At 43.0% G+C, this 26504-nt stretch overlaps 1 protein-coding gene across 1 annotated transcript in view; it reads left to right on the forward strand.

Moving 5' to 3' along the window:
- TACR1 (tachykinin receptor 1) overlaps nucleotides 1-26228 on the forward strand; it is a 150765-nt gene extending 124537 nt beyond the window's left edge. The window contains exons 3-5 of the mRNA XM_005575491.5: nucleotides 18955-19105; nucleotides 21264-21460; nucleotides 22971-26228. Coding sequence (XP_005575548.1) covers nucleotides 18955-19105; nucleotides 21264-21460; nucleotides 22971-23262 — 640 coding nt within the window. The 3' untranslated portion in view covers nucleotides 23263-26228. The remainder of the gene's footprint in view (nucleotides 1-18954; nucleotides 19106-21263; nucleotides 21461-22970) is intronic.
- The last annotated feature ends 276 nt before the right edge of the window (nucleotides 26229-26504 follow it).

A 26504-nucleotide genomic window follows, 5' to 3' on the forward strand; every position in this document is an offset into this window, starting at 1 on the left:
TTCTCCTCTTGGAAATAAAGTGACTGTGTGAGAATTCCACTGAGAGTGTCCACACACAAAGGATGTAGGAGCCATCTTTAAACGGTAGTTTTTCTGTAAAAATTAGACTGCTGGGTTTAGGGACACCTAAAGCTCCAATCAGGGTGATTGTGAGTAGGTGGAAATGAAGTCAGCTGTGCTGTAGCTCTTCTGGAAGGTGACTGTAGATTCTCAGGGGTTTCCAAACACCCGGTCTCTATTCCTGTGAGTAGTGAGTTTTTCCTCTTAATATAGTGAGGTTTCTATATTTAAAAATCTGCCTTTTTTGCTGAGATTATGCCCTTGTTTTCTGGTGTTGAGATAGCATTTAATGAATGTGGTGATGATGACAATAGTTGTTTAGTTTAGTTTAGTTTAGCTTAGCTTAGTTTTTTAATGTGTTTATTCGGCAGACTAAGAGACTGAAAAAAAAATCTGTATCAATCCTCAAATTTTGTTTAAACATTTTCCATAAAATGCAGAAAACTTGGAACCATAGACCTTGATGATTTGAGGGAAAAAAGTCCTGAAGTTGGTCTCATCTTCCTAAGCCACCTCCAGGACACCAGCTGTGTGCCAGGCACTGTGCAAGGGCAGCAGAGCTGGGTGCCCTCAGGGCAAGCATATCCATCCTCCTGACACTCAGATCCTCACTGTGGAGTGGAGTGCACACGCCCTTCAGGCTCTCAGAGTCTGATGCCAGGAAGCCCTGGAATCAGGGCTTAGGGTTAGGTTTAGAGTTGGGCTTTTCATGCTCTCATGGACGATCCCCAACCTCAACTTTTCTGCGCTGTATTTTCCCTATATTTTCTTCCCTCTCACACCTGGGTCTCCGAGGAATGCCAGCAAAAGATGGGAAACCAGGCTAATTGTGGCCATATTGATTCACGATACTTGGCGATCTTTCAGCACTTCTCTTACTGAGGCCGTCGGCTGCCTTCCTGTGGCTGGTCTCAGATTGCTAATCCTGTCCTGCATCCTTGACCTGACAGATGACTCACGTCAGACTCGCTGAATAGACAGAAACTGGATCCTTTCTTTCTTTCCTTCTCTTCTCTTCTTCTGTGCCCTGGATCCCTCTTCCTGCTCCTCCTGAGCTGACCCTAACTAACTCCCACTTCACGGTGCCATTGACTCCTTGTCTTTCACCCGCAAATCCACTCTGTGCTCCCCGTAGACTAAACACTGGCCTCCTGGCTGCCACTCCTCCAGTCCCTCCTTAGCACAAACAAACATCTATGCTAAGCTTGCTGCAGTTACTTTTTTCATGACGTACGTACTCCTTCAGTTCCTGCTATCTGGCTTTTGTCTCCATCCTGACACTGAAATTGCTCATGAGTGACCTGATAATTGTCAAACCCAGTGGTTTGTTCTCAGTTCTCTCTTCTAGTTTGGCAAGGGCATGAGAGAAAGCAAAGAGAGGGAGAGCAGGAGGGAGCATTGATGGAGCAGGCACTCTATGCCAAGCATTAATCTGGACACTAAGTAGTAAGAATTAAGGTTGGGAATTACATTATGGAGAGTTTTAACTGTTGTGCTAAGGAGTCTGTGCTTAATTTCATAGGCAATTGGAAGCCTGGACAGGAAGGTCATTTGTATCAATGATCAGAGCAGGGTTTTAGAAAACTTAATCTGTGGTTGATAACATAGGGAGTGAAGAAGAAAGATATGTGAGGTCTCTGGTTTATAGGAGCCTGCAGAGCACTTGGAAGATAAAGCTAATGTGCATGAAATGAAGAACTGCACAAGGCATCAGCTAATCAAAAAGTAAGTCGATGCTGAATGCTCAGGGAGATGAGAGCGGGGAGGGATTAGGAAGACCGTACTGGTCCAGAGAAGCTCCCAGCAGCACAAGATGGACCTTGAAGAAGGATAAGATTTGGACTGGTGCCAGATAAGGGAGGGCATCTCCATAGCAGAAATAAGGCCAGTGAAGGTACAGCATTGGCAAGAGTTGGGCCCAGCCTAGGCTGCTTTCCTCTATAATAGTTGTAACTCAGCGCCTTCCCTTTACAGTTTTAAGCTGGTGACTTTAGATTTTTCCCTTAGAGCAGGGATCAACAAATTTTTCTAAGAGACCAAGTAGTAAATATTTGATGCTTGGCAGGTCCTACAGTCTCTTCCACAGCTACTCCACTCAACCACCAGAGCACGAAAACAGACACAGACAATACTTATGTGAATGCGCATGACTGTGTTCCAAGGACATTTTATTTACAGATATTGACATTTGAATTTTGTAATTTTTACATGCCATAAAACAATATTCTTCTCTGGGTTTTTTTTTCCTGGTCATTTAAAAATATAAAAACCATTCTTAATTTGCAAGCCATATAAAAACAGATGGTGACTTGCTTTGAACTGGGGCCATAGTTTGCGGCCCCTGCCATAAAGGACTAGAGCCCATGGCATTGGAGGGTCTGAGTCCATGTCTGACCTCTGCCACTCACCAGATGCATGGCTATGCATAGCCTGCTTACCTGTCTGTACCTCAGCTTCCTCACCTACAAAGTAGAGATAAGGATATAGCAGTACATGTCTTCTCTGGTTGTTATGAGAATTAAATGAGTAAAAAGTCTTGAATCCATGAAATTTACCCAGAGACACATAGGAGAAACAATGCAGAAAATAAAAGTGTGGCTAGAAGAAACTTGAGGCTTGTTGCCATGAGGTTCAGGGTCTAGTTCGAGGTCTGCTGTGTGACCTTTGGAGGCCATTTCCTTAGTTTCTTCTAAGGAAGAAATAGGATAATTTTACTCACTCTGAAGGATACATGTGGGAAGAAATGGCATAATTAACATGATTTCATTTGGAAAAGTTAACAAGGCTCTGTACCACCCAGCATCTAGATGGTGGTTTTTAATACCATTCTCCAGTAAAAGGAACCAGGGCTCCTTAGAGAAATGGTTGATTGTATGACAGCAGCAGTGCACTGACATGAGCCTGAAGCACCTGGTATTTCCAGAAAAGAAGTGCTCAAAACACACACACACACACACACACACACACACACAAAGTTGTAGGTAGGTCAATTGAATGGGCTCCGAACGTCCAACGTTGAAGCAATTAGAGCAAAATAAATGAGATAATATTGAATTATAATGCCAAATATATAATAAATTTCATGAGTCCATACTGATATAAAGGATTGAATAAATAAATAATAAATGAGAGAGAATAGACAAATCTCCCACACAGGATAATTCCAAAAAGTTCATATCGATATCTGTTTTCAAAGAGGGAGCATAACTCCTCATCTTGTGAATGCAAGCAGCACATGGTGTCTTGCTTCCAAATACTAGAGTATGGAAAGAAAGAAAAAAGAGTTTCTTCACAGTGGGGAAACCTGACAACGCTGTCTCAGCCTGGAGATCAAGTAACAGTGATAAATAATAATGGCATATACCCTTGATACGATGTGATAAGAATGGCACTTCCTCCCAAAAAGCCATAACCCCATTCTAATCATGAGAAAAACATCAGACAAATTCCAGATAAGGGACTCTCTACAAAATATCTGACCAATACTCCTCAAAACAATCAATATTATCAAAAACAAGGAAAGTCTGAGAAACTGTCACAGCCCAAAGGGGTTAAAGGAGACATGGCAAGTAAATGGAATGTGGGATCTTGGAGCAGAAAAAAAATCAGAGAAAAACTAAGGATATCTGAGTAAAGTGTGGACTTTTAGTTAATAATATGCCAATATTAATTCATAAATTGTGACAAATGTACTACACTAATAACATGTTAGTAAAAGGGGGCATTGGCTGTGGAATAGCCACTGTGAAACTCTGTTTATCTGTGCAACTTTTCTGTAAATCTAAACTATTCTAAAGTAAAACTGTTATTTTTTAAAACTCACTATATTTATATATATATATATATTTATATATATACTGTATTAGTCTGTTCTCACGCTGCTAATAAAGACATACCTGAGACTGGGTAATTTATAGAGGAAAGATGTTTAATGGACTTACAGTTCCATGTGGCTGGGGAGTCCTCACAATCATGGCAGAAGGCAAAGGAGGAGCAAAGTCACATCTTACATGGCGGCAGACAAGAGAGTTGGTGCAGGGGAACTCCCCTTTATAAAACTATCACATCTTGTGAGACTTACTCACTTTCATGAGAACAGCACAGGAAAGGCTCACCCCCATGATTTAATTACCTCCCACCAGGTACCTCCCATGACAAGTGGGAATTATGGGAGCTACAATTCAAAATGAGATTTGGGTGTGGACACAGCCAAACCGTATTATGTATATATAATTTTTAAAAAGTATGTATACCATACTGATGGCATTCCTTCCCATATAGTTTTATAATTCTTTCCACCCTTAACAATGCTAATCTCTACAATGGAGAATTATTGGGCCAGTTACTTAAACTGTCTCTCAGGGTCAACTGGATTGCACAACTCAAGGGGGTGCTATTTACCCAATAGTCTCTGTGAATGGTGTCCTGAGTTATGCTAAGTGCAGTCCGTAAGCACTTTGCAATTTTCGGACCTGAGTTTTACTATCTGTAAAACAGAGATTGCTGTTGGGAGAACTGAATGAGGTTATATATGTAAAACATTTAAAAGAGAGCCTGCCATATAGGAAACACTGTATCAGCGTCAGCTATTAACATGTTTATGGTGGTGGTAGTGGTAGTTATTATTACTGTTACTGGAATGCTTCCAAATCATGCCCTGAATTTTCCCAGCTCTTTCCATCCAGCTGTGCCCTTATGATGGTTAATTTTACACGTGACCTTGGCAAGGCTACTTGTTAAACACTAGTCTATATGTTGCTATGAAGGTATTTGTAGATGCGATTAACATTTATGATGAGTTGGCTTTTAATAAGGCAGCTTACCCTCCAGATGTGAGGGATCCTCATGCAATCAGTTGAAGGCTTTAAGGGTAAATGCTGAGATTTTCCAGAAAGAAAGGAATTCTGCCGCAGGACCACGTCAACTTTTACCTGAGTTCCCAGCCTGCCAGCCTGCCTTGCAAATGTTAAACTTGCCAGCCACCACAATTGTGTAAGCCAATTTCTTAAAATAAATAAATCTCAATAGATAGGTAAATAGCTACTTAGAGACATAGACATAGATATCTCCTATTGGCTCTGTTTCTGCAGAGAACCCTGACTGATACAGCCTTCCAGTCTCAGTCTCTATCACATCTTGCCCAGATGAAAGTGCAGCCTCTCACCAGGGCCCAGGCTTGCATATCAAATCAAAGCCAGATCATATCCCACCCTGCCTAACTCCTTCAGTGACTTAACTTGGCAATTTGCAGGCCCAGCTCCTGACAGCATGGCCTATAGGATCCTAGAGGCTGTGGCCCCCGCCACATCTCAGGGCCCTCACCTCTCAACCCCTCCACTCAAGCCACAGAGGCATTCTGTTGGCTTCTCCAATGTGCCCAGCTCATTTGGACTTTAGGGCCTCTGTGCCTACTCTTGTCTCTGTATCGGGCACCCACCACTGCATGATTCACATCACCGCTTTGACCTTCAGGTCTCTGTTAAACATTACCTTATCAGAGTCCTTTGTGTGGATACCCCTGGTACTCTCTACCACTCCCCTTGTTTGGTTCCTCTATTCACTTAGCACATTTATGATTTTATGTTTATTTGCGGATACATCTGTTTATTATCTGTCTTCCCCACTATACATTAAGCATCTCAAAGGCAGGGACCATGTCATTTCTTTTCACCATTAAACCCTTAGCACCTAGTACAAAATAGAGGGTTCATGAACAATTGGGTGGCTGAACCCATAAGGCCTAGCGGCAGCTATGCAGCCTCGTCTTCCCATGTTCCTCGCCCATAACTGAAGATGCTACCTCAACACAGGGCTGGCCTCAAACCTGAACAGATGACTTTGCTAACAATATATATGAAGCCTTTATAAAGCCTAAATCTGCATGATTCAGCATCTAAGAACTGTCAAGTTGAGGAAGCCTGGCTTAATTAGCAAAAGTGATAAAATAGAAATTCCATTAAAAAGTGCCCCCAAACAATTGTCCACCACAATACCTATTTAAAAAAAAAAATTCCCTGTCTTAGCTAACCTCCTGCTCTCATAATCCCCCACTGCTCCCCTCGGACCCTCTCCAATCAAAACCTCCTCTCCCTCATCCAATCTGCATAGACTTTCTGTCTCAATTGCAAAATTAGCTTAGCTTTTCTTCCAGCAATAAAGACTTTTTTTTGTAAAAGGAGGAGGTTGCATAAAAGATAGTCCAGAAATTATTAGATTCTCTTTGGCTGCCTTGGGGAGGTAGAAAAATCTGTCAACACTCCCACATTAAAATGTTTGTCCTCTCAAATACAATTCACAACAGACTTCAAATTGATTAATGTAGTATCTTTGATGATTTCTTGTGAGATGCATAAATTGCATTGCCCAATTTGTTAATGGAAACTGAAGACTGGCAGCCTATGTGCCTCATGGCCATGACATAATGGTCTATTGTCTATGCTGAGAAACTTTTGGCTAAGAAACAAAAAGTAGGGTGTTTGTCTTTCCCACATATTTCAGTCAACCGAGAGTCTCTGTGGGCTCAGGGTTCAAGACAGGAACAGGCTGTGGAAATACAAGAATGAATCCAACATAAAATGGAATCCAAGACTTGGCCGCATTCCAAGTCACCCATCTAGATGAATTTCAATCCTGGGCCTGCTTTTTTAAGCTACACAATTTTTCAATAAACTATCTGCCATTATAAAATGCTGCAGATAATTTTTGTGCTTGATGTATTTGTTCATTCTTGAAAAACTGTGGTTTCCCTGCTCTGAGCGACATTTATCCATTCTTCTTCTTAGCTCATCTGAGCAGAAAGAGAAAGAAATGCACAAGGTTGAAATTAGACAAGGACTGATCTGTTTTCCATTCCCATTTCAACCCTGAGTGACTTGAACAAGACAATTACCTTCCCTACAGCTTAATTTTTCCTTTTAAAATGGGGTTAGCAATATCTGTCTTTTACCCGAAGTCCCAGAGGTAATGAGATGAAGTGGAATCCACTCTCCAGAAACACCTTTACAATGAAACTACTGTAGGTAGAAAATATGAAATTTCTACATCTTTTGCAAGCCAATAGCTATTTACATTGTATTGCACTTGATAATAAATTTCCTCAGAAGAAAGGTTCCTGGCCAATTGTTAGTAGTGGCTGTATTAATATTTGTCTTGTGAAGAGTACATATTTTCAGGGCACAGCAAAGAGAATGGGCACCTAGCATGAGGGCTATGAGTCTGGATACTTAGTCCAGACTTAGAGACATGGATGGCTATTAGTCACAGGCTATTGGGACTAAAGTGTTTTGATTATTTTCAGTGCTTTTTCAAACTCCAGAGAGATGAGAGGAAGTGTAAAATACCAACCAACACCCACATTTGTGGTGTAACTTACCTATATCAAGAAATGTTTACTCATATCTGTTGGCACCAATTGAAGCAGTTTCTAAACAATGTCCCACCAAAAATAAGCTTATTTGGAGTGCTTGGCAGAATGATAAAATACAAGTTTCACTTCTGCTGTGTGTATCCAATCCGTCTCCCACAACCTCCACCCCCAGCTCAGTGTTCATTCCAGCTGCTGCAGCGAGAGAAGTTCATCCCAGATCTGTCCCTGCCTACCCACCCAGCAAAAAGCCCTCCACTGCAGCGATGCGATAGTCAGCTAACTCAGCCTCAAGCAGAGCACAACACGATAGAGTTAAGAGGGTTTGAAAGCGGGTGGATTATATCAGCAAAACATGTATCAGTACCCACTGATACTCAGAGCAAATGTCATATATCAAATGCAGTCTTGTCCTTAATAGGGTTGCAATATTCCAAGGGAATTTGCAAAACTCATGCTACAGTGGTTTAAAACAAAATACCCCACATACCGGAAAACTGTACCATGACATGGTAAGAAATGTAGGGGTTGGGAGGTGGGCACTGTGTGGCGTGTAATGAATTCGACCTCATAAAATGCATGCTGCTTTCTTGCTAGGTTACTGAAATGCCGGTCACCTAAATGAATACTGATTGGTCCAGGTGCCGGCTGCAGATTGGCACCACCTGGTGGCAGTTACCTGTCTCACATTTCTGTATCTGGGGCTAGGGGACTTGAAGAACATCCTCAAGAGATTCCAGGAATCTTCAGATGACATCTTGCCAGGCTGGGAAGGCTGACCAGGGAGCATAATACAGATTCAGGAGGTCCCTTTCTGCCTCCCTGCTGCCTGAGGCAGGGTCTCCCTCTCCACCACATCCCGTTCCCCACCCTAAGAACCTTAACTTACCACTAGGCGCTTTGTGGTTGCCACCAGCTCTGGCCTGCCCACTTGACTCCACTCTGGGAAACAGTCACTCTCCTTTATTTTCTCAAAGCCACACTACCATGGAATTTTTGGATGAGGCATATTTTACTAAAGATTTGAGGAGTGGAATCAGGGAATTGCAGCCTAGGACAAAATTGTGTTTTCTTGAGTCCGCACTCAGATACCACTGTTCTTGCAATGCACTGAGCAGCCATCCCTGCAGGAAATGTCTTGCTGGCTGTGTCCTTTTGCAAGTCCCTCTTCCAACCATGGGGCTCAGGTGTACCCATGCTCTTTCTCGCCCCTCTTTCTGTCATGCTTAATATGGAATCTTTCTCCCTTTTTCTTGTTACCTGTACTCTTGATATTTTTTTCCCACAGAGATCAATTTAGCATTTTCACTCCCCCCTAAATTAGGATTCTGTCCTATTTTTTCCTATCCCAAAATACAGTAAGGTCCCCAAAATAGAGTAAACCCAAAGACCATCTAACTTGTTCTCTCGCAGCAATTCAAAGCCTGCAGAAGCTTTAGAATTCAAGTTTTGTTTGTTTTCTTAACATATCCACCCAGCTGAAATTTCAGGCAAGACTATCAGCCACTTGCCTCCTCAAATACCATTACTGCCCTCCCTCCTCTCCCTAAGCAGACTGGAGTGAGGAGGAGTGTGGGTGAGGGAGCTCAGCTTCTTCCTGCGTGAGTCTGTGTTTCAATACCTCTCGTGAGAGCATTCCCAGACTCTTGAGCCATTCCTGGCAACATACCCTTTTCAGAACATTTTTTTTTCTTTTGCCTAAGACTGCTGCCTAAGAAAGAATCTGTAATGGGGACATGAGATCCAAGGCAGACCAACAGCATTCACCACTACACTTCATCATGCATGTCATGCTGGGAGGGGCCAGTGGATTTACAACCTGATCTCTTCTGAGAAGCTGACAACCCGGCTGTGAATAACTGAGACCATTCTCTAACCTTCTTCATAAGAAACGTGCAGGTCTGAAGCTATTTTATTTTAAAAACTAAGTAAAATTCAGGACATTCTAATGGTGCAGCCACTATTAAGGGTTCATTTGTTCAACGATTCAAGTCCTGTGTGATCTGAGTTCAGACCACAGTAATCCAGGTCAGTTTCTATCCCAGAAATAAGAGGAGATTTGTACTGCCATAGATAAAGGATGTATTACAAAGTCATAAAAATTGAGATGGTGCAGAGCTGACACCAGTAAGGAGGGATAGATGAAGGAAACAGAACAAAAACTCAGAAACAGGGCCAAGAATATAGCGAATGGTATGTGGTCCAAGTGCAAATTCAAATCATCAGGAAAAGGATAGAGTATCCAATAAGTGGTCCTGGGAAAAATGTAAACGACGTTGGAGAAAAAAATATTTGGAGTTTCTTCTCATAATACTCACCACAAAATAAATCCTTCATGGGCTGAATAGTTATAATGAAAATAAATAAATAAATAAATAATATCAGTAAATGTTTTTGTGATTTTGGAATGGAGAAGGCCCTTCTAAGTATAATATGATAGACGCCATAAAGAGTTCTTTCCAAATTAGGAAAGACAATGTGAACACCCCAATATACAATTGGGTAAATTATACAAGCAGGCAGTTCACAAAAAAAGAAATGAAAATGATGAAAAAGCGTAATTATTGACATGGTTTGGCTGTGGCCCCACCCAAATCTCATCTTGAATTCCCATGTGTTGTGAAAAGGACCCAGTGGGAGGTAATTGAATCATGGGAGCAGGTCTTTCCCATGCTGTTCTTGTGATGGTGAATAAGTCTCACAAGATCTGATTGTTTTAAAAAGAGGAGTTTCCCCGCACAAGTTTTTCTCTTGTCTGCCACCGTGTGAGACGTGCCTTTCACCTGCTGCCGTGATTTTGAGGCCTCCCCAGCCACATGGAACTGTAAGTCTAATAAAACTCTTTCTTTCGAAAATTACCCAGTCTCAGGTATGTCTTTATCTGCAGCATGAAAATGGACTAATACAATTATAAAATTTTAATTTACAATGAGTTAAGAATTAGAGGACCATGTGTGACCTATCATGTTGGCAAACACTATGATACTTGACAATGCCCAGTGCAGCTGTGCAAATGAAAGGGTAATCTCATAAACTGGTACAGATTGGCACATATTTTCTGGAAATTGATCATATATATCAAACCTTTTAAAAACCCTTTAACTTAGGTCTGGTGACTTTAATCTTGGGAAATAAAAATGGAAGCAACAACACATATTTGAATATGTTAATTAAAGTATCACTTAAATATTAGAATATTGTAAATAACTCAAATGTACCAAATAGAAGAAATAGAAGACTAGCTAAATAACTACAGTACCTCCATGCAATAGAACATTATCACAGCTATTAAAAATTTTGTTATAGAAATATTTATTGACATAAAAAGATGATTGTGACATAGCATTGTTTTTAAAGTAATCTAACAGTATGCTTATGTGTGTACAAATATGAGTGTGTGTAGGAAGATATAGGAAGGTATCAATCCATTTTCTCAGAATTTATTTCTAGGTGACATGATTAGAAAAACCTTGAAGTTTTTTTCAATGCCTGTCTGTATTTTCAAATCGACAATGAGTATATAGTACTTGTAGTGAGAAACCTATCTATTAAAGAATAAATAGGTAAGAAAAGCTCAGGCACTCTCATTCAAGCAGATGCTGGACCAATTTCTACGGAGGATGCTGTCAGGAGGGCTTCTTGCTGGATGAGGGGGACAAGTATGGTGAGAATTCTAATGTTTTTTGAAACCCGAGATGATATTTTTCTATGAAGTATTTCCTTGGTGCCGATTTGGTGATGAAAATAGAGGAGCACCACATGGGCTCTGCCTATAAGGAACATTTAATCTAATCAAGCAGATGAAATAGTCATACATAAAAAGTAACCTGGAGAACAACACAACGAAATTCTGACTTGTGCAATTTGAGCAGAGACTGCAGTAAGAATTTGCTTCGTTCCCTGTCTTGTTCATTGGTAGGTGTCAGTGTGGTCTTCCCACTGAGGAGCTGCCCCAGGGGAATTGACTCCACCAGGAGGCAGCGGTGTTTGAGCATGGGGATCCTGTGACACCAGTTCTTCCATGAATTAAATATGTGCGCTTGAGCATCTACCTTGATGGCTCACCCCATCGCGAGACAGGGTGACTCTGGGACATTCCTGCCCAGGACTTGTGTCTGGATGCAGTTGATGGAGGCCTTGTCCTGGCCTGTCTCTGAAGAGCAGAAAGATGGGACATGTACTCGGGTCTCTATAACCCAGGGTAGACATATCCCCTATCCTTTCAACCAGACACCCAGACAGCTTCCTTTGGCCCTTGGCCCCAATTAACGACTGCTCTCTCCCCTCCTTCCCATGGCCAAGTGTATTAAGAATGGAGTCTACACCCACTGCCTCCAGTTCCTCCCTTCCCACTTGACTCACCTGGTCCATCATCACTTTGTCTGATGATGCCACTAAAATTGAATCTGACCTGGGTCTCTGATGTCCAAAAATAGAGATCAAGTTCCCACCCTCACAAAGGCAGACTCTACCTGCCCCTGGAGTCTCTCTCCCCCTGCTCCTCCCTCTCCCCTCCAGCCTTTCCCCTGGTGTTGCCCCCACCCCCCAGATGTGAACCTCCTCTCTTCTCATAGCCATCTTGCATCCCCTTGTCTTCTTATGGTTTTTGGACACATGAGGGCTCCCAAATCTAATACCAGCCCAAATCCAGATCCAGACATGTAACTGCTGGCCCTCAAGGTCAACATGTCCAAAAGACAATCTACCAACTCCCCCCAACAAGCCTGTTCCTCTTTCCTGGGTCCCCACACTAGTGACAGTCACCTTCACTCCCCAATTCACCCAGGCCAGAAATTCAGGTAAATTCTGCCATCCACAGCCAAGTCCACTAGCTCTTCCTGCAAGCCACAGTGCTTCCTGAATCTCTCCCCTCCTAACGTCCATCCGTCCTGCCACAGCCCTCACTTAGGCCAGCACCACTTCCTGCCAGGTCCACAGAGCACCCCAAAGGCTCACTGCCTCTGGGCTTTCCCACCTCCGTCCACTTGCTCCACTACTGCCAGAGCACAAGCATCTGACCGTGTTCATTCTCTGTTTAAAACCACTTCATGGTTTTCCACCAACTTCAGAATAAATCACAACTCTCCAGGCTATCATAAAAGGCCCTTTGTGATTTGCTTCTGTCTTCCTTTCTAGCCAAGTCTTCTGGCACTTCCTCACACAGCCATGTCCTGTTCAGTTCAAATGGCATCTTAGTGCCCGCCTCATGCCAGGCTCCTTCCCCATGCCTTTGCACTTGCTCCCTCCCCTCCCGATAGTGCCCACCTCACCTGCCTACCTCCTACTTGTGTATCAGGGCTTAGCCATGCAATTCTCCTCCAGGAAGCTTCCTTGACCAGCTTGGTTGAATATCTCACCAGTGCATTATACACTTACACACATGCACAAAACACTGGACCATTGTATTTAGGTTTATTTTTAATTTTTACATTGTATCTATATTTGAAAAAGGCTCACTCACACCCCTACTCAATGTCTCCACTCCCCTTGAAGAGGTAACCACTGTCAACCACTTCCCATGGCACACTCTTTGGCACTACTCCCCTGCAGACTGTGAGCTCCAGAAGAAGAAAACAATTGGAACTCTCCTCAGTGTCCGCAGCCCCTAGCACAGGACCAGATATAGAATAGGTGCTGAATAAATCTTTGCTGAATTTATCGATTAACCAGTTGCAATTTTTGCCTGCCTCCAAGAGAACTTTCAAAGATCTTTGGAATTTGGCTGTAACATCCAGATGTGAGTCAACCAAGAAATACATGAGTATTGCTTTCTTTTACTGTCAAGAAGCCACATTGACCTGCTATTTTTTTTCCAGGAAGTAAAAAGTCAAGAATCTAGCACCATGCTGTGAGAAGGAGAGAGAACATGAGGGACATTTGAGAAAGAGCAGGAGGAATGAGGCTGCTCAGCTAGTATCAAATGAGAGATGGCCTCAAAAGCCCTCAATGCAAAGGGGGCTCTGGGGAACCACAAGTTCATGGTCACCTTGCGTTTGCAGGACCATCCCAGAAGGTTTGCAGATTCAGGTTTGCTTGTGACATAGGATTAAGTGTGAAAGCTACGTGACCACAGGTTATTCACTGGGTTTAAGGAGGAACTGCATCAGTCGCAGCTACCAGCATCAGAAGTCTCAATGCCAGTGATTCTCAGCCCCAGCTGCACAGGAGTATCACCTGGGGAGCTTCTAGATCTCTGGAGCCCAAAGCTGCACTGCAGGCCAATTAAATCAGAAGCTCTAGAGTGGGATCTACACATTGGAATTTTTCAAGGCTCCCCAGGCAATTCCAATGTGTAACCAAGACCAAGAGCTGTGTGCTTCCAATTGAACATACACAGGAATTACTGGGTAGTCTTGTTAAAATGCATATTCTGATTTTGTCCCTCGGGGTGGAGCCTGAGAGTCTGAATCTCTAATAAGCTTCCAAGGGTCACTGATGTAGCTCAGCTTTAGAAGTAGTGAGCAGCATGTCACAAGGGGTATTCAAGAAGATTCTGGATGATTATGTGGTATGGATATTGCAAAGAATGGTAATGCATTGGATCGGGGTTGGGATTCTATCAATGCTCTTTGACCTCTTTGTAACAGCTGAAATTTTCTACCCACCCACCCCTGAACAATATCATCCACAGAAAGTCAATATATAAACCCAGCAAAGCAGAGCTATCTCATTAGAATAAAGATGGAGAACCCAGAGCTGTGCCCTCTTGGCCGCCTTCTTCCCCTACCTTAAGGCACCCAGAGTCTCCACCAAGTACACTATGACAACACCTAGTTATTATTTAATAAACCTATCAACCTTGATTTCAAATCCTGAGGATTATTTCAGAAACTGAAACTATTCTTGCTTTCGACAATGATCCCAGCTAGTGGGACATAAGGAAACCTAGATTAGTGAGCACCAAGATATTATGGCATTAAGGACAAGGGAATCTGCAGGATTTGAGGCTACATGGTCTGCATTTGGGAAGCTTATCCTGTAAAATGTGTCAAGCCTCATTCACTGCTTACAGGGATGAACAAAGGCATGAAGTTGTTGCTTGAGCCTTCCTTCTGAAAGTTCCGTTGAGTCCATCAGCAGGATTTAATGATCAAAATCGTTGTGCTGGGTTCTCTCATGTCTATGACAACCCAGCACATATCTCACCAGCTGGAGGCCAGCCAGTCTCTTCTGTTGCTGCCTCTTGCTGTTGCTGTTATGCTCACTTATAGTGTATCCTTAACCCCAGATCTCTTCTCCCAAGGCAGATATTTATTCTGAGAGCTGATAAAATCCTAACTGGCAGAAATCTAGGAAATAGCAGAATGAAAGCCAAAACAAACATGGAGCCAAACAAAATAAGATTGTGCTGGCTCATTGACCAGCTCTCTAAAATAATGATTTTGACAAATATACACATAAAATAGACGTATCTCCAGTTAATTACAAGATATGCTTAAAAATATATATATATATATACTTTTCTAAAAAGACATCAAGGTAAAAAAAAGTATTGAATTTTATATTTTCTAATAATGGAATTTCATTGATTTGACCTACATTCATTTATAATTTTTGATAAGTTGGACACTGTTTGGATTGACCATTTGTAATTTCTATGTAAATGGGGTTTATCTGAGCAATATTTAGAAGGATGTGTTTAACGTTTTATCTCATCCAAGAATCAAATCTGCCTTTTATTTTTCAGTGGGGATGTGGCACGGGGAGGGTGTAGTTGTCAAGTGCCTCGGGGGAGCAAAAGACTGCGAATCTGGAAACCTAGAATGCCAGCTTCGCTCAATTTTTCTTACATAATTTGTTACTAAATTTATTGTGATAAAATATGTATAACAAAATTTGCCATTTTATAGTGTACAATTCAGTGACATTAAGTAAATTCACGAGGTTGTACAACCATCACTACTATCCATTTCCAGAGCTACTTCTTTATTTCAACCTTTCTGTAACAGCTGAAATGTTCTATCCACCCACCCCTAAACAAAATCATCCCCATCTTTGTCTCAAACAGATTCTGTACCCATTAGACAATGGCTCCCACCTGCTCCCTCCAACTCCCGGTAAACCTCTCATCTACTTTCTGTCTCCATGAGTTTGCCTATGCTGTACAGATCATATAAATGGAACCTGGCAATGCTTTTCCTTTTGTGTCTGGCTTATTCAGTTAGCAGAATGTTTGCAGGCTTCATCCATGTTGTCACACATGTCATCACGTCCTTCTTTTTTAAGGCTGAATGATATTCTATTGCATATAGAAGCCACGTTTTGTTTGTCCATTCATCTATTGGTAGGCATTTGGGTTGCTTCCACCTTTTAGCTGTAGTGAATGGTGTTGTGTGCAGATTCAAATAATGTCTGTGTGAGTCCTGGCTTTCAATTTTTGGTGTCTATACCTAAAAATAGAATTGCTGGATCCTATTTCTATGCTGTATTTAATTATCCCTATAGGAACATGGAAAAACCAATGTTCCTGACTGTAACACCTTTTAGCTGAAATTAAGCCCATATTTTTTTGTTGTTTTCAAATAAATAACAATTACTGTTGCTTCTTTAAAAAGGGAAGGATTTTTAAAAGACTGATATTTATCTTTGCATGTTCATAATGATCTGATCTGTGATTTCACAAAGGGAAAGAGCAGATTGTATTTTGTATTCAGGTATGGTGCGGCCAACAGATCAGAACGTGGTTGCCACTGAAAGACACTTTATTACTCACAGTTCCCAAGCTAAAGGGCCATGGCCCCACACCAAGCCAAGCCACACAGGAAAGCCTTTATTGGGGTTTTCTCAGGGAGGAGCAGGCAAGGCCAGGTAAACAGGTTTAAGATTGGCTGGTTTGAATGACTTCAGCAGCCTCCACGGTGTAGGAGCTGCCCCTAGTTGTCTGATGCCTGCCTTTGGGTGATTAGGGCAGGAAAATAGTGTCCTACCTTGTAAGAGCCCAAGAAAGCAAGCAAGTGGAAGTATGGGCTGTGTTTCGGTTAGTTTGCATATGAAAGGCATCCAAGTGGAAAGTTGTTTGTTTTCTCAAAGAATTAGCTCTGAAAGAGTCAGTCCCTCCCTGAGCTGCAGGGACCCAGATGCCAAAGCCTCAGATACAGAACCAGAAAACACAGTTAATACACACTTTAATAAAGTCATTAAATCACAGACAACAATGGAGTCCCAATAGGCTTGCATACCTAGGGTCTGAAAGAGTTCTCAGTGCTAGCTGTCTATTAGAATAACTTGGGGACAGTTTCTAAAATGTAATTTCCTGCTCCCACCCACAAGCCAATTGAATAAATACCTTTGGGCACTGATCATTTTAAAAGTTTTCCTGGTGATTTCTTGTGCATTTGGGGTTGAGAACCCTTGGCCTAAGACAATGTTTCTCAAAGTCTGAATCACAAACAGCAACATCAGCATCTTTTGAGAACTTGTTAGAAATGCACATTCTCAGGCCCACCCCAGCCCTGCTGAGTCAGAAACTGTGGATGGGACCCAGCCCTGTGGGATTGTAGAAGCCCTCCAGGTGATTCTGAAGCCCACTCGAGTTTGAGGGCCACTGGTCCAGGGTAAGGAGCATCAGCGAGTTGACCAGAGTGTCCTCCCATCACACTCCGACCCAATCTCGCTCAGTGCCCTGCAGCAATGTCTCGGCAAAGCTCAGCTGACATGTTTTGGTCACAAACGATTAGTCTGCATGAGGCAGGGCTATTCTTTCAGGTAGGAGAAGTCAATGCAATTTGGAGGTTTTCAGGTTCTCCCTACCCCTGTAGTCTCCAAACATTTTGCTTCCAAGCAATGCCATTACAGCAACCAGGAGGGACTGAGATCAGCTAGGAAACACAATATGTAATCCCTGCCATGGTGGCTGGAGAGCCCTGAGGTAACAATTCAGAGGGCTTTGAAAGCCAGGTGAGACTGGAGCAGCCTGTCTGCACAGAACACATGCACTCACCCCTGTTTGGTGCAATCTGTGATTTGTCACTTAAGCACTCTTCGAGTATCTTCAAATGCAAATTTGATATGCAGAGGGACTGAATAAGTAGCAAAAACTATGGGGCTTTACAAAAAAGCAAACAGAGTATCTACAAAGGAGAAATTGAGTGAATAAGTGGGTGTTCCTCATTGGAAGAAAATCATTGCATAAAATAAGCATGAATGGTGAACAGAGAGGAAGAAAAAAATCATTGGGTGACTTTTCTCCATTGACAAGAAGCTGGTTTTCTGACATCACAGACCTGAATTCTAATCTCAACTCCTCCCTTTACCAGCTGTGAATTTGAGAAAATTAATTAAATTCTAAATTTGGTTTCCTCGTCTACAAAATGGGATTGATAGTACCTACCCAATCATTTGCTTAAGGATTAAATAAGATAATGCTAGTAAAATGCTTGGCTTTGTGCTTTTTATCAACACTCAAATTTAACTACCATTTCTGCTATTAATACTATCATTAGCATTGTTATTTGCACAGTGACCTAGAGTAAAGTGCCCCCAAATATTAGCTGTTCTTCCTAGTATTATTATTATTATTATTAGGAATTCTGAGTATCTCCATTGTACTCGTATCTAAGAAAAGGGCTGTAACTAACCAGACAACCCAAGGACCCCCAACCCCCGAGAAAAAATACATTTTCCCAAAATTCAAAAACCTAATTTAAGTCTTCTGCTTAAAAGAAGCCTTCCCTTTAACAGAAAAGGATAAATTGTGCTGCCATAACAAACCTCAACATCTCAGAGGCTTAACACCACAAAGGTTTATTTCTTGCTCATGTCCCAGTCAAATGTGAGTCAGTTGGCATCTGTCTTCCGAGGGGTAATTCAGGGACCCAGGCAGCTTCTATGTGAAGATATATTCTTAAAGCCTAGGCTTAGAAATGGCTTATGCTATGTGGCTTTCACCCACCCACTAATCCTAGTTCTAGGATTAGTCTTATCTCTCTCATTCAAGCTAATTATTCTGATACAGATAAATCCACTTATCACATAGCATGAATTGGGCCTTATCAGCCATCATGGTAGTTCTCAACTGAATGTACTAGTTGGTGTACAACGCTGTACTAAATTGAGCATAAGTGTAGTCTGGCAGGCATGAATTGAGTGGTATAATTACCTCCTTCATTTAGAGACTGTAGTTCTATTAGTGTAGCCTGAGTTTGCATTTTTTGCAGGGGAAGCGAATGATATTGAACTGATCATCAACTGAAATTGCCATGAGTATACAACAGATTCAGTGCCCTGTCATCAATGTTTTCTTTTTTTTTTTTTCAATCTGAGCAGGAGTATTCATTATGGAAAAAGTTCACAAGAAAAACATAAATTGAAAAGATTTGTTTTCTGTAGTGTATTCATTAGTATCACCTCTCCACCCTATGCAGGTGACAAGTCTCCCTGGAGTGTGCTTTATAGCCCAAGCTCATTAATGGCAAATGCTGAGAAAGGTAGCTGCCAAGCCTTGACTGCCCCTGCAATAACAATAACAAACAAAAAAAAAAACTGAAACAATAAGTATCTTATACTGACCTTTCTTGTTTACCTTGCTGTAGGTACCACATCTGCGTAACTGTGCTGATCTACTTCCTCCCCCTGCTGGTGATTGGCTATGCATACACCGTAGTGGGAATCACACTATGGGCCAGTGAGATCCCCGGGGACTCCTCTGACCGCTACCACGAGCAAGTCTCTGCCAAGCGCAAGGTGAGCAGGGGGCAGGCAGAACCAACCCACCCTGGCACAGACAACAGGCTGTCGAGAAGGGACGGTACACTTGTGAGCCCCAGAGGCAGCAAGCACAAGATATCCCTAGGTCTGAGGAACAACAGAGAGGAGAGGAATCTTTCTTCAGTGTCTTTGGAACCCAGATCTGGCTGGACAGGCATGAGCCACCTCGCTTGCTCTTTAAGAGTAATTGCAACCTGTTGATCCATTAAAACACACACACTTAAATAAAAAATCAGCGAAGAGTGATTTGGTCCTCTTTTTATTATTTATTTAAAGTTTGACAAGATAATACATTCACGTGGTTCAAACATCAAAAAGCATTCAAAGGAACAAAATTATAGTGATGAAGAATGGATCAGGTTGCCAGGAGTCAGTGTTTGGAGGGGCTTGGAAGGAGTGGCCTACAAAGCAAGAGCATGAGTGAGTTTCTTTGCAGTGATGGAGCAGCTCTGTATCCTGACTGTGCTTGTGTTTTCATCTATACTTGTGATGAAATTTCATAAATCTATACACCAAAAAAAGAGTGCATGTAAAAACTGGCAAAACCCAAATACAGTCAGTAGTTTGATGAATGATCAGTGTCCTGGTTTTGATAATGTGGGATGGTTATGTAAGATGATATCATTGCAGGAGGCTAGTTGAAGAGTACCTGGAATTGCTTTGCACTACTTTTGCAACTTCTTGAGGGCCTTCAATTAGTTCAAAATGAAATATTTTAAAAAATTTAATTCTTATCATGGGAAGCCTCTCTCCCTTCTAGATCTGCCATCTACCCAGGCCCCAAGCTTGCACACACACACGCACACATGGACACACACAGATATGCATACAATGGTAACCATTGTTATTTGTTTCTTAACCCTTCTAGATATTGGCATTTATAAGCAAGTAAATATATATTATTTTCTCTTCTTTTTTACACAAATAGTAAATACATGCTGTTCTCACTTGTTTCACTCAAAATTGACAAGATCTTTGAAAATCAGTATATAAAGAGCTTTCTCATTCCTTTTTTTATTCTTTGGTACTTCTTTGCATAGTATTCTCTGTTGGTACTTCTCTGCATAGCATTATATGAATGCTGTAGAGTTCTTTGCTAAAGATGTCTTGGGAAGGGGTTACATCGCCTGGTGTCTTAGTCCATTTGGGCTGCTATAACAAAATGCCTTTGACTGGGAGCTTAAAAACAATAGAAACTGATTTCTCATAGCTCTAGTGGCTGGAAGGCCCAAGATCAAAGCACAGATAGATTTGGTATTTCAGGAGGACCTGTTTCCTGGTTCATGGATGGCACTTTCTATGTCCTCAGATGGTAGAAGGGGAGAGGGGTCTCTCTCAGTCCTATTTTATAAAGGCACTAATTTAATTGATGAGGGCTCTGACTTGAAGACCTAATTGGTTCCCAAAGGCCACCTGCTAATGCCATTACCTTAGGGGTTAGGATTTCAACATATAAATTTGAAGCGACACAAACATTCAGATCGTAGTATCCAGTATTCACAAAACCTTCTTTTAAATCGCTTTTAAACATCTGGCACTCCCTGACTGCAGCTAGTCAAATCTTTTCCCTTCCCCTTCCCTCCCGCTCAGTCTCCAAACCAAGCAGCTTGCCCTAGCTCACTGTGTCTCCCCTTGTCCCACCCCTTCTGCTGTGCCCGCCCACCCAGCCTGCTGCCCCAGGCCTTTCCCTCCTGAACAACCTTTCACGTTTGCTCATTAATTTGTCTCCCTGGGTTCCTCCAGTCATGAAGAATAATGTAACACAGTAGTCCCCAAATGTGAGCATGCATCAGAAGCATCTGAAAGGTTTGTCACACCCAGAATTTGGGTTCCTATCCCCAGAGTTTCTGATTCAGTAAGTCTGAAATAGGGTCCAAGTATTTGCATTTCTAACAAGTTCCCAGGGGATGGTGATGATACTGGTTCTGGGACCACACTTCGAGAACAGCTGACATAACCAAAGTCCTGTAGCACCATGTAGTAAGGATCCTTTCTCCTCCTTGAAGGGGCTTCTTTTAAATACTTCCCACTTTATCCCATACTGTGCACATTGAGGACATGGGAGGAAAAAGGAAGTAGCGATGTGAGAGAAGGGGATGTGCTGGTGGTCTAACCTGTCTCACCCTCTTGCCAGGTGGTCAAAATGATGATCGTCGTGGTGTGCACCTTCGCCATCTGCTGGCTGCCCTTCCACATCTTCTTCCTCCTGCCCTACATCAACCCGGATCTCTACCTGAAGAAGTTTATCCAGCAGGTCTACCTGGCCATCATGTGGTTGGCCATGAGCTCCACTATGTACAACCCCATCATCTACTGCTGCCTCAATGACAGGTAAGGACCCCAACCCCATGAGCTCTCCAGGGGCCACAAGACCATCTACCTCATCCTAAATGAGTAAACCCAGCTGTGAGACAAGAGGGACAAGCGGGGACTGCAGCTAACTTGTCATCACACAACTCAGCCTGGCTGATTATCACCATCCAGGAATGGGAGCCCAGAGTGGATTGATTTTCTTTTTTTCTTTTCCAAGGGGAACCAGAAATCCATATTATTGTCCAAACTCTTCTGATTTATAGATACTGGCAACTAGTGGGGGAATTAAAAACTTCTGTGGTTAATGCATTGTAAGGCAGGTCTGCAAGCTGGATCCAGGCTCCAGGCCGTGGCGTGTGAGTTTGTTCACTCTGCTCTGTGGATCCAGTACACAGTGGGCTATGCATGCAGAAAGAATTCCATCCCCGCACAGAGCACATTTGCCTTCTCTGATCTCTCAATGTCCTCTTCCCATTTCATCTTATGATCTGAGCAGCTTTACCCACTTTCTTCCAGCAGTTCCAGCAGGACAAGGTAAGGCAAAAAGGAGTTGTGACCCCAGAGGCCTGATTCCTGCCCTCACTTAGTCAAATGGGTTGGGGAGAGCCATCCTGCAGCAGAAGCCAACGTCAGAGAAGTAACAGAAGGCAGAGCCCTTCAGGAATGGTGGTCAGCGGTAGGGAATTCACCATGGGGTGCAGAGGGCTCCCAAAAGCAGTCTGGGACACACAATGGCTGCAGCACAGTCTGTCATTCGGAGCAGCACCAGCCTCCGGGTGGGGAAGGAGGTGGGAGAGGAAGGAGAAGAATAAAATGCTTGTTACCATCTTTATATCCATCAGTCCTCAGCCTGTAAGGTGCTTTCTGTGAATCAGACACTCGGGTACTAGGAATTTGGGGAAAGACCTTCTCTTCAACTTGTCCAAAGGGTCTCTGTTAGTCTAACTCACACATTCACCCTTATTTCTAAAAGTTTCATGACCCGCCTGCACTTTTTTTTAGGTTAAATCTAGCAGCATACCTTTAAGTAAAGGTTAATTCTTCCTATTTAACAACCGGAGAAACTGAGGCACACTGAAGGAACATGATGGCGGAGAGTCCTCCTTCAGTCAATGGGCTACTCGAGGGGAAGGACTGAATCTTGATATGTGTTTTTACCACCCAGTAACTAGCACAGCGCTGTGCACATAGTAAACACTTAGTGAATGCGTTTTGTTGATGTAGAATTGACCCAAAGTCTGCTGACCCCATGTGGGGGGAGACAGCATAGTTCAGGGCCACCCCTAGTAAAGACATATTTCACATAAAGATTGTTCCAGTGACGGATTTTTTTCTAGTCTTGGATTTGACCTTGTTGACTGACCCTTAAGCCTTTTTGGCCTCAGCATCTCCAGCTGTGAGTTAATTTTAAAAACAATAACAGAATCATGCTTGGGTATGTCCATGTGTTAACAAGCTGATGCAACGGTAGGCAGCCCTCTGAGCAGGCCATCCCAAAGGGTCACCTCTTCATCTGCTCACTCTCCAGGTTCCGTCTGGGCTTCAAGCATGCCTTCCGGTGCTGCCCCTTCATCAGTGCCGGCGACTATGAGGGGCTGGAAATGAAATCCACCCGCTATCTCCAGACCCAGGGCAGTGTTTACAAAGTCAGCCGCCTGGAGACCACCATCTCCACAGTGGTGGGGGCCCATGAGGAGGAGCCAGAGGATGGCCCCAAGGCCACACCTTCATCCCTGGACCTGACCTCCAACTGCTCTTCACGAAGCGACTCCAAAACCATGACAGAGAGCTTCAGCTTCTCCTCCAATGTGGTCTCCTAGGTCACAGGGCCTTTGGCAGGTGCAGCCCCCACTGCCTTTGTCCTGCCTCCCTTCATGCATGGAAATGCCCTTCATCTGGAACCATTAGAAACACCCTCACATTGGGGCTTGCAAAAAGGGTCAGTATGGCTTAGGGAAAACGTTTCATCCTCAAGTCAAAAAAAATCTCAATTCTTCCCTATCTTTGCCACCTTCATGCTATGTGACTCAAACCAAGTCATTGAACTCTGCTGAGCCTGTAAAATAAAAGGTTGGACCAGCTTTTCCCAAAAGCCCATTCATTCTATGATTCTGGAAGTGACTTTGGCTGCATGCGAGTGCACATTTCAGGATGAATTCTGCAGCACAGCTGCAGACCCGGAAGACTCATTTTCCCGGAGCCCCGTGTTACTTCAATAAAGTTATTTCACATTAGCCTCCTGCAGCTGGAGGCTCCCATCACCCCAGCCTACACTTGACAGGATGAACAAAAGAAAGCGCCACATAACATCTAAATGAAAAATTTAGCCCTTTCTTCAAAGCATCTGTGAAAAGAAACATATGTATTCCCCTTTTTGGCATCTCAGTATTTCAGTGCATTTACACATCATGAGATTAAGAACCTCGAGCTTCCACATTATGTCCCCAGTGACTGTCCTGAGCAGCCGACGCAAGCAGAATATGTCCACTGATACCTGCTAATGTCTCTTACAGACCAGGAGTTGGTAGACTTGCACTGCATTTAATGTGTGGATGACCCTCTTTTCCTACTTATAAACAAGGAGGCTGAGTTAGATAATCTAAGTGTTCCTTTGAATCTTAACATCATATGGTTCAAGGTTGTATGGGAGTTTTTTTGTTTGTTCTATAAAAAAAAAAAAAAGAATAAAAGAATAGAAGCAGTGAGTTTCATAAATAATACCCAGTTCCTGGAGATGTAGCAACTGCTAAGGCCATCTGTAACTATCCATCTCAGACATTCTCCGATTTGTCTTAAAATCCTGAGTACATTCCTTCTCCTGGAAAGTTTTGGCTTTTGACAGAGCAGAGGACTTCATGCCAAAGCCTACATCCATCCGGTGTTAGCAGGTTGAATTTCACAGCTGCAGAACACTGTCAGAGAAGACAAACATGGGCTTCCTGCTTTGACCTTTTGGGTATTTTAGGGTGGGGGCCCTAACCTTGATTCTTAATTTTACACTCGCATCATGCTCATATGTGCGACAAGCGAGAAGGCTGCACTTTGCAGCTGCACTTCTGGGAAGAGAGCATCTTGCATTTTCCCTTCAGACTCTCTGAATGTCTCCTCCCTGCCCCATGGCTTTGCCAGCTTCCTGTCTCTACAAGATAGAATGACTCATCAACCCTAAAGGACAGTCAGTCTTCCAAGAGCCATGAACTGAATGCTTTGAATCCTAATTCGGATTTAGAGTTTCCAGAAGATGAGCACGCAGTTTTCTTTTTCTGTCTCCCAGATCTGTGTTTTGTCCAGATTTGGCTGGAAGCAGAAGCTTCGTGTAACATCCATGAATGTCCTCCTGGTAGTTTACATAATGGGTGCACATGTGCCACATCCATACCATTAAGGGGAGAACAATGCACTGTTTACAGCCTTTGCCAGTCCTACTGGCTCTAATTCTACCAGGGTATCCGCAGGCCTGGGGGAAGAAGCAATAGTATAAGCCAGAAAACCTCGAGAACCACATTCTCCAAAGCAGCATAGGAAGTATTAAATAAATTAAGTGAAGCCAGATCATTGCAGATATATAAATGGAAGACAAAATTTAGCAGCAACAAAAGTTAGTGCCCTAAGCATTAGTCATACTTCCAAGAGACCCTTGCTGTGTATGGATTACTCACTTTGGAAGGATGTAAACAGCTAACATGATTATGAGAAGTACCTAAGAAGACGGTGTCAAGAAGCTGGGGACATCCCATCTATGGAAGAGAAGGTTGGAGTTGAGCTCAATGAGGATTAACTGAGCGCCTGCTCTGGACTTTGCCCTGAGCTGGGGACACACAGCCCCTGCAGCTCTTGAGGAGCCCACCTTATTGGCCATCACTAACTAACTCACCAGTCCTAGTGAGTCCAAGGTGCCCAGCAGTCGTGGAGGCATCTGAGAGGACAGATTCTCCACAGTGTTCTAAAAACCCACGCTCAACATGGGCAGTCAAGCCAAAGACTGGGATCTTTGGAGAGCCTCTGGAATGAGAGTTCTCTGGGGTACTTACAAAGGGAGCTGGCAGTCATTCCAGGGGACCTAAAGGAATAAGGTTGAACAGCATCATCTCTGTGCATAGTAAAAGGGAATGTTGCATGGTCCTGGGCAGTTTCCAATATGGCAAAGCATCTGCTTGGAGAGTGCCAGCAAGCCTTCCTCTGACCCAGTCTCCAATGTCCACTAACACAAAAATGTCATCATCTCCCACATGTGAGAAGCACCGTGATTTGTACTGTGCATGGGTCACATTCTTATTCTAGAAATGCGTCACCCTGTGTTTATCTAAGTGTGTTTCCTTGGTGTAATGTCCAGTAGTAATAGAATATGAAATATCAAGGAACCATCTTTGTTATGTGACTTTCAAAATGTGAGATCTCGTTGCTGACACTGTGATATTTGTATTGTGCCGATCTCTTCCTCCTCCTCCTCCTTCTCCTCCTCATGCTTTCTCAGGGAGGAGCCCTGATGTATGTCCTGAACTCACAGTTCCTAGACCACACTAATTGAGGAGGGGAGTGGGGAGCCTTTATGAGAGGAGCTAGAGAACAAGAGTCCTTCCCCTCCTTATGCCCCAGGAGAATACTAAGAGATAAGGACAGAGTGGAATCCTGGGGAAAGGGGACTCAGGAGCTGACCTCACTGGCCTAATTTGTGGGGAGAAGAGTATAAGTGGAGAGGGGCCATTCCTGAGGTTTCCACATTTTCAAGCCTGGGCTCCTGGAAAGAATATCTACACAGAAATAAAGTATGTGTTTCACTCTCTCACGCCTCTGTCTCTTCTCTAGGGGTCCTAAACATCCTATAGGACACTAAATGGGATGGTACTAGGAACCCTAATAACTTGCGTAGCTAGAAGGATGGAATCAATGTTCAGCAAACTCTTACCTCTGTGATGAAATGGGTTGGGAAGACGTGGGAACTGTTCTCAGGTTGAGATCTGGGAAGGGAGGTGGGATTATGTGAAATGACAGTGATGTTGCCTATGAAGAGAGCTGTGTCAGGATGCAGACACGACAATCGAGTTATAAGCACAAGAGTTTT

This window comes from Macaca fascicularis, chromosome 13, assembly GCF_037993035.2.
Source record: "Macaca fascicularis isolate 582-1 chromosome 13, T2T-MFA8v1.1".
NCBI lineage: Eukaryota > Metazoa > Chordata > Mammalia > Primates > Cercopithecidae > Macaca > Macaca fascicularis.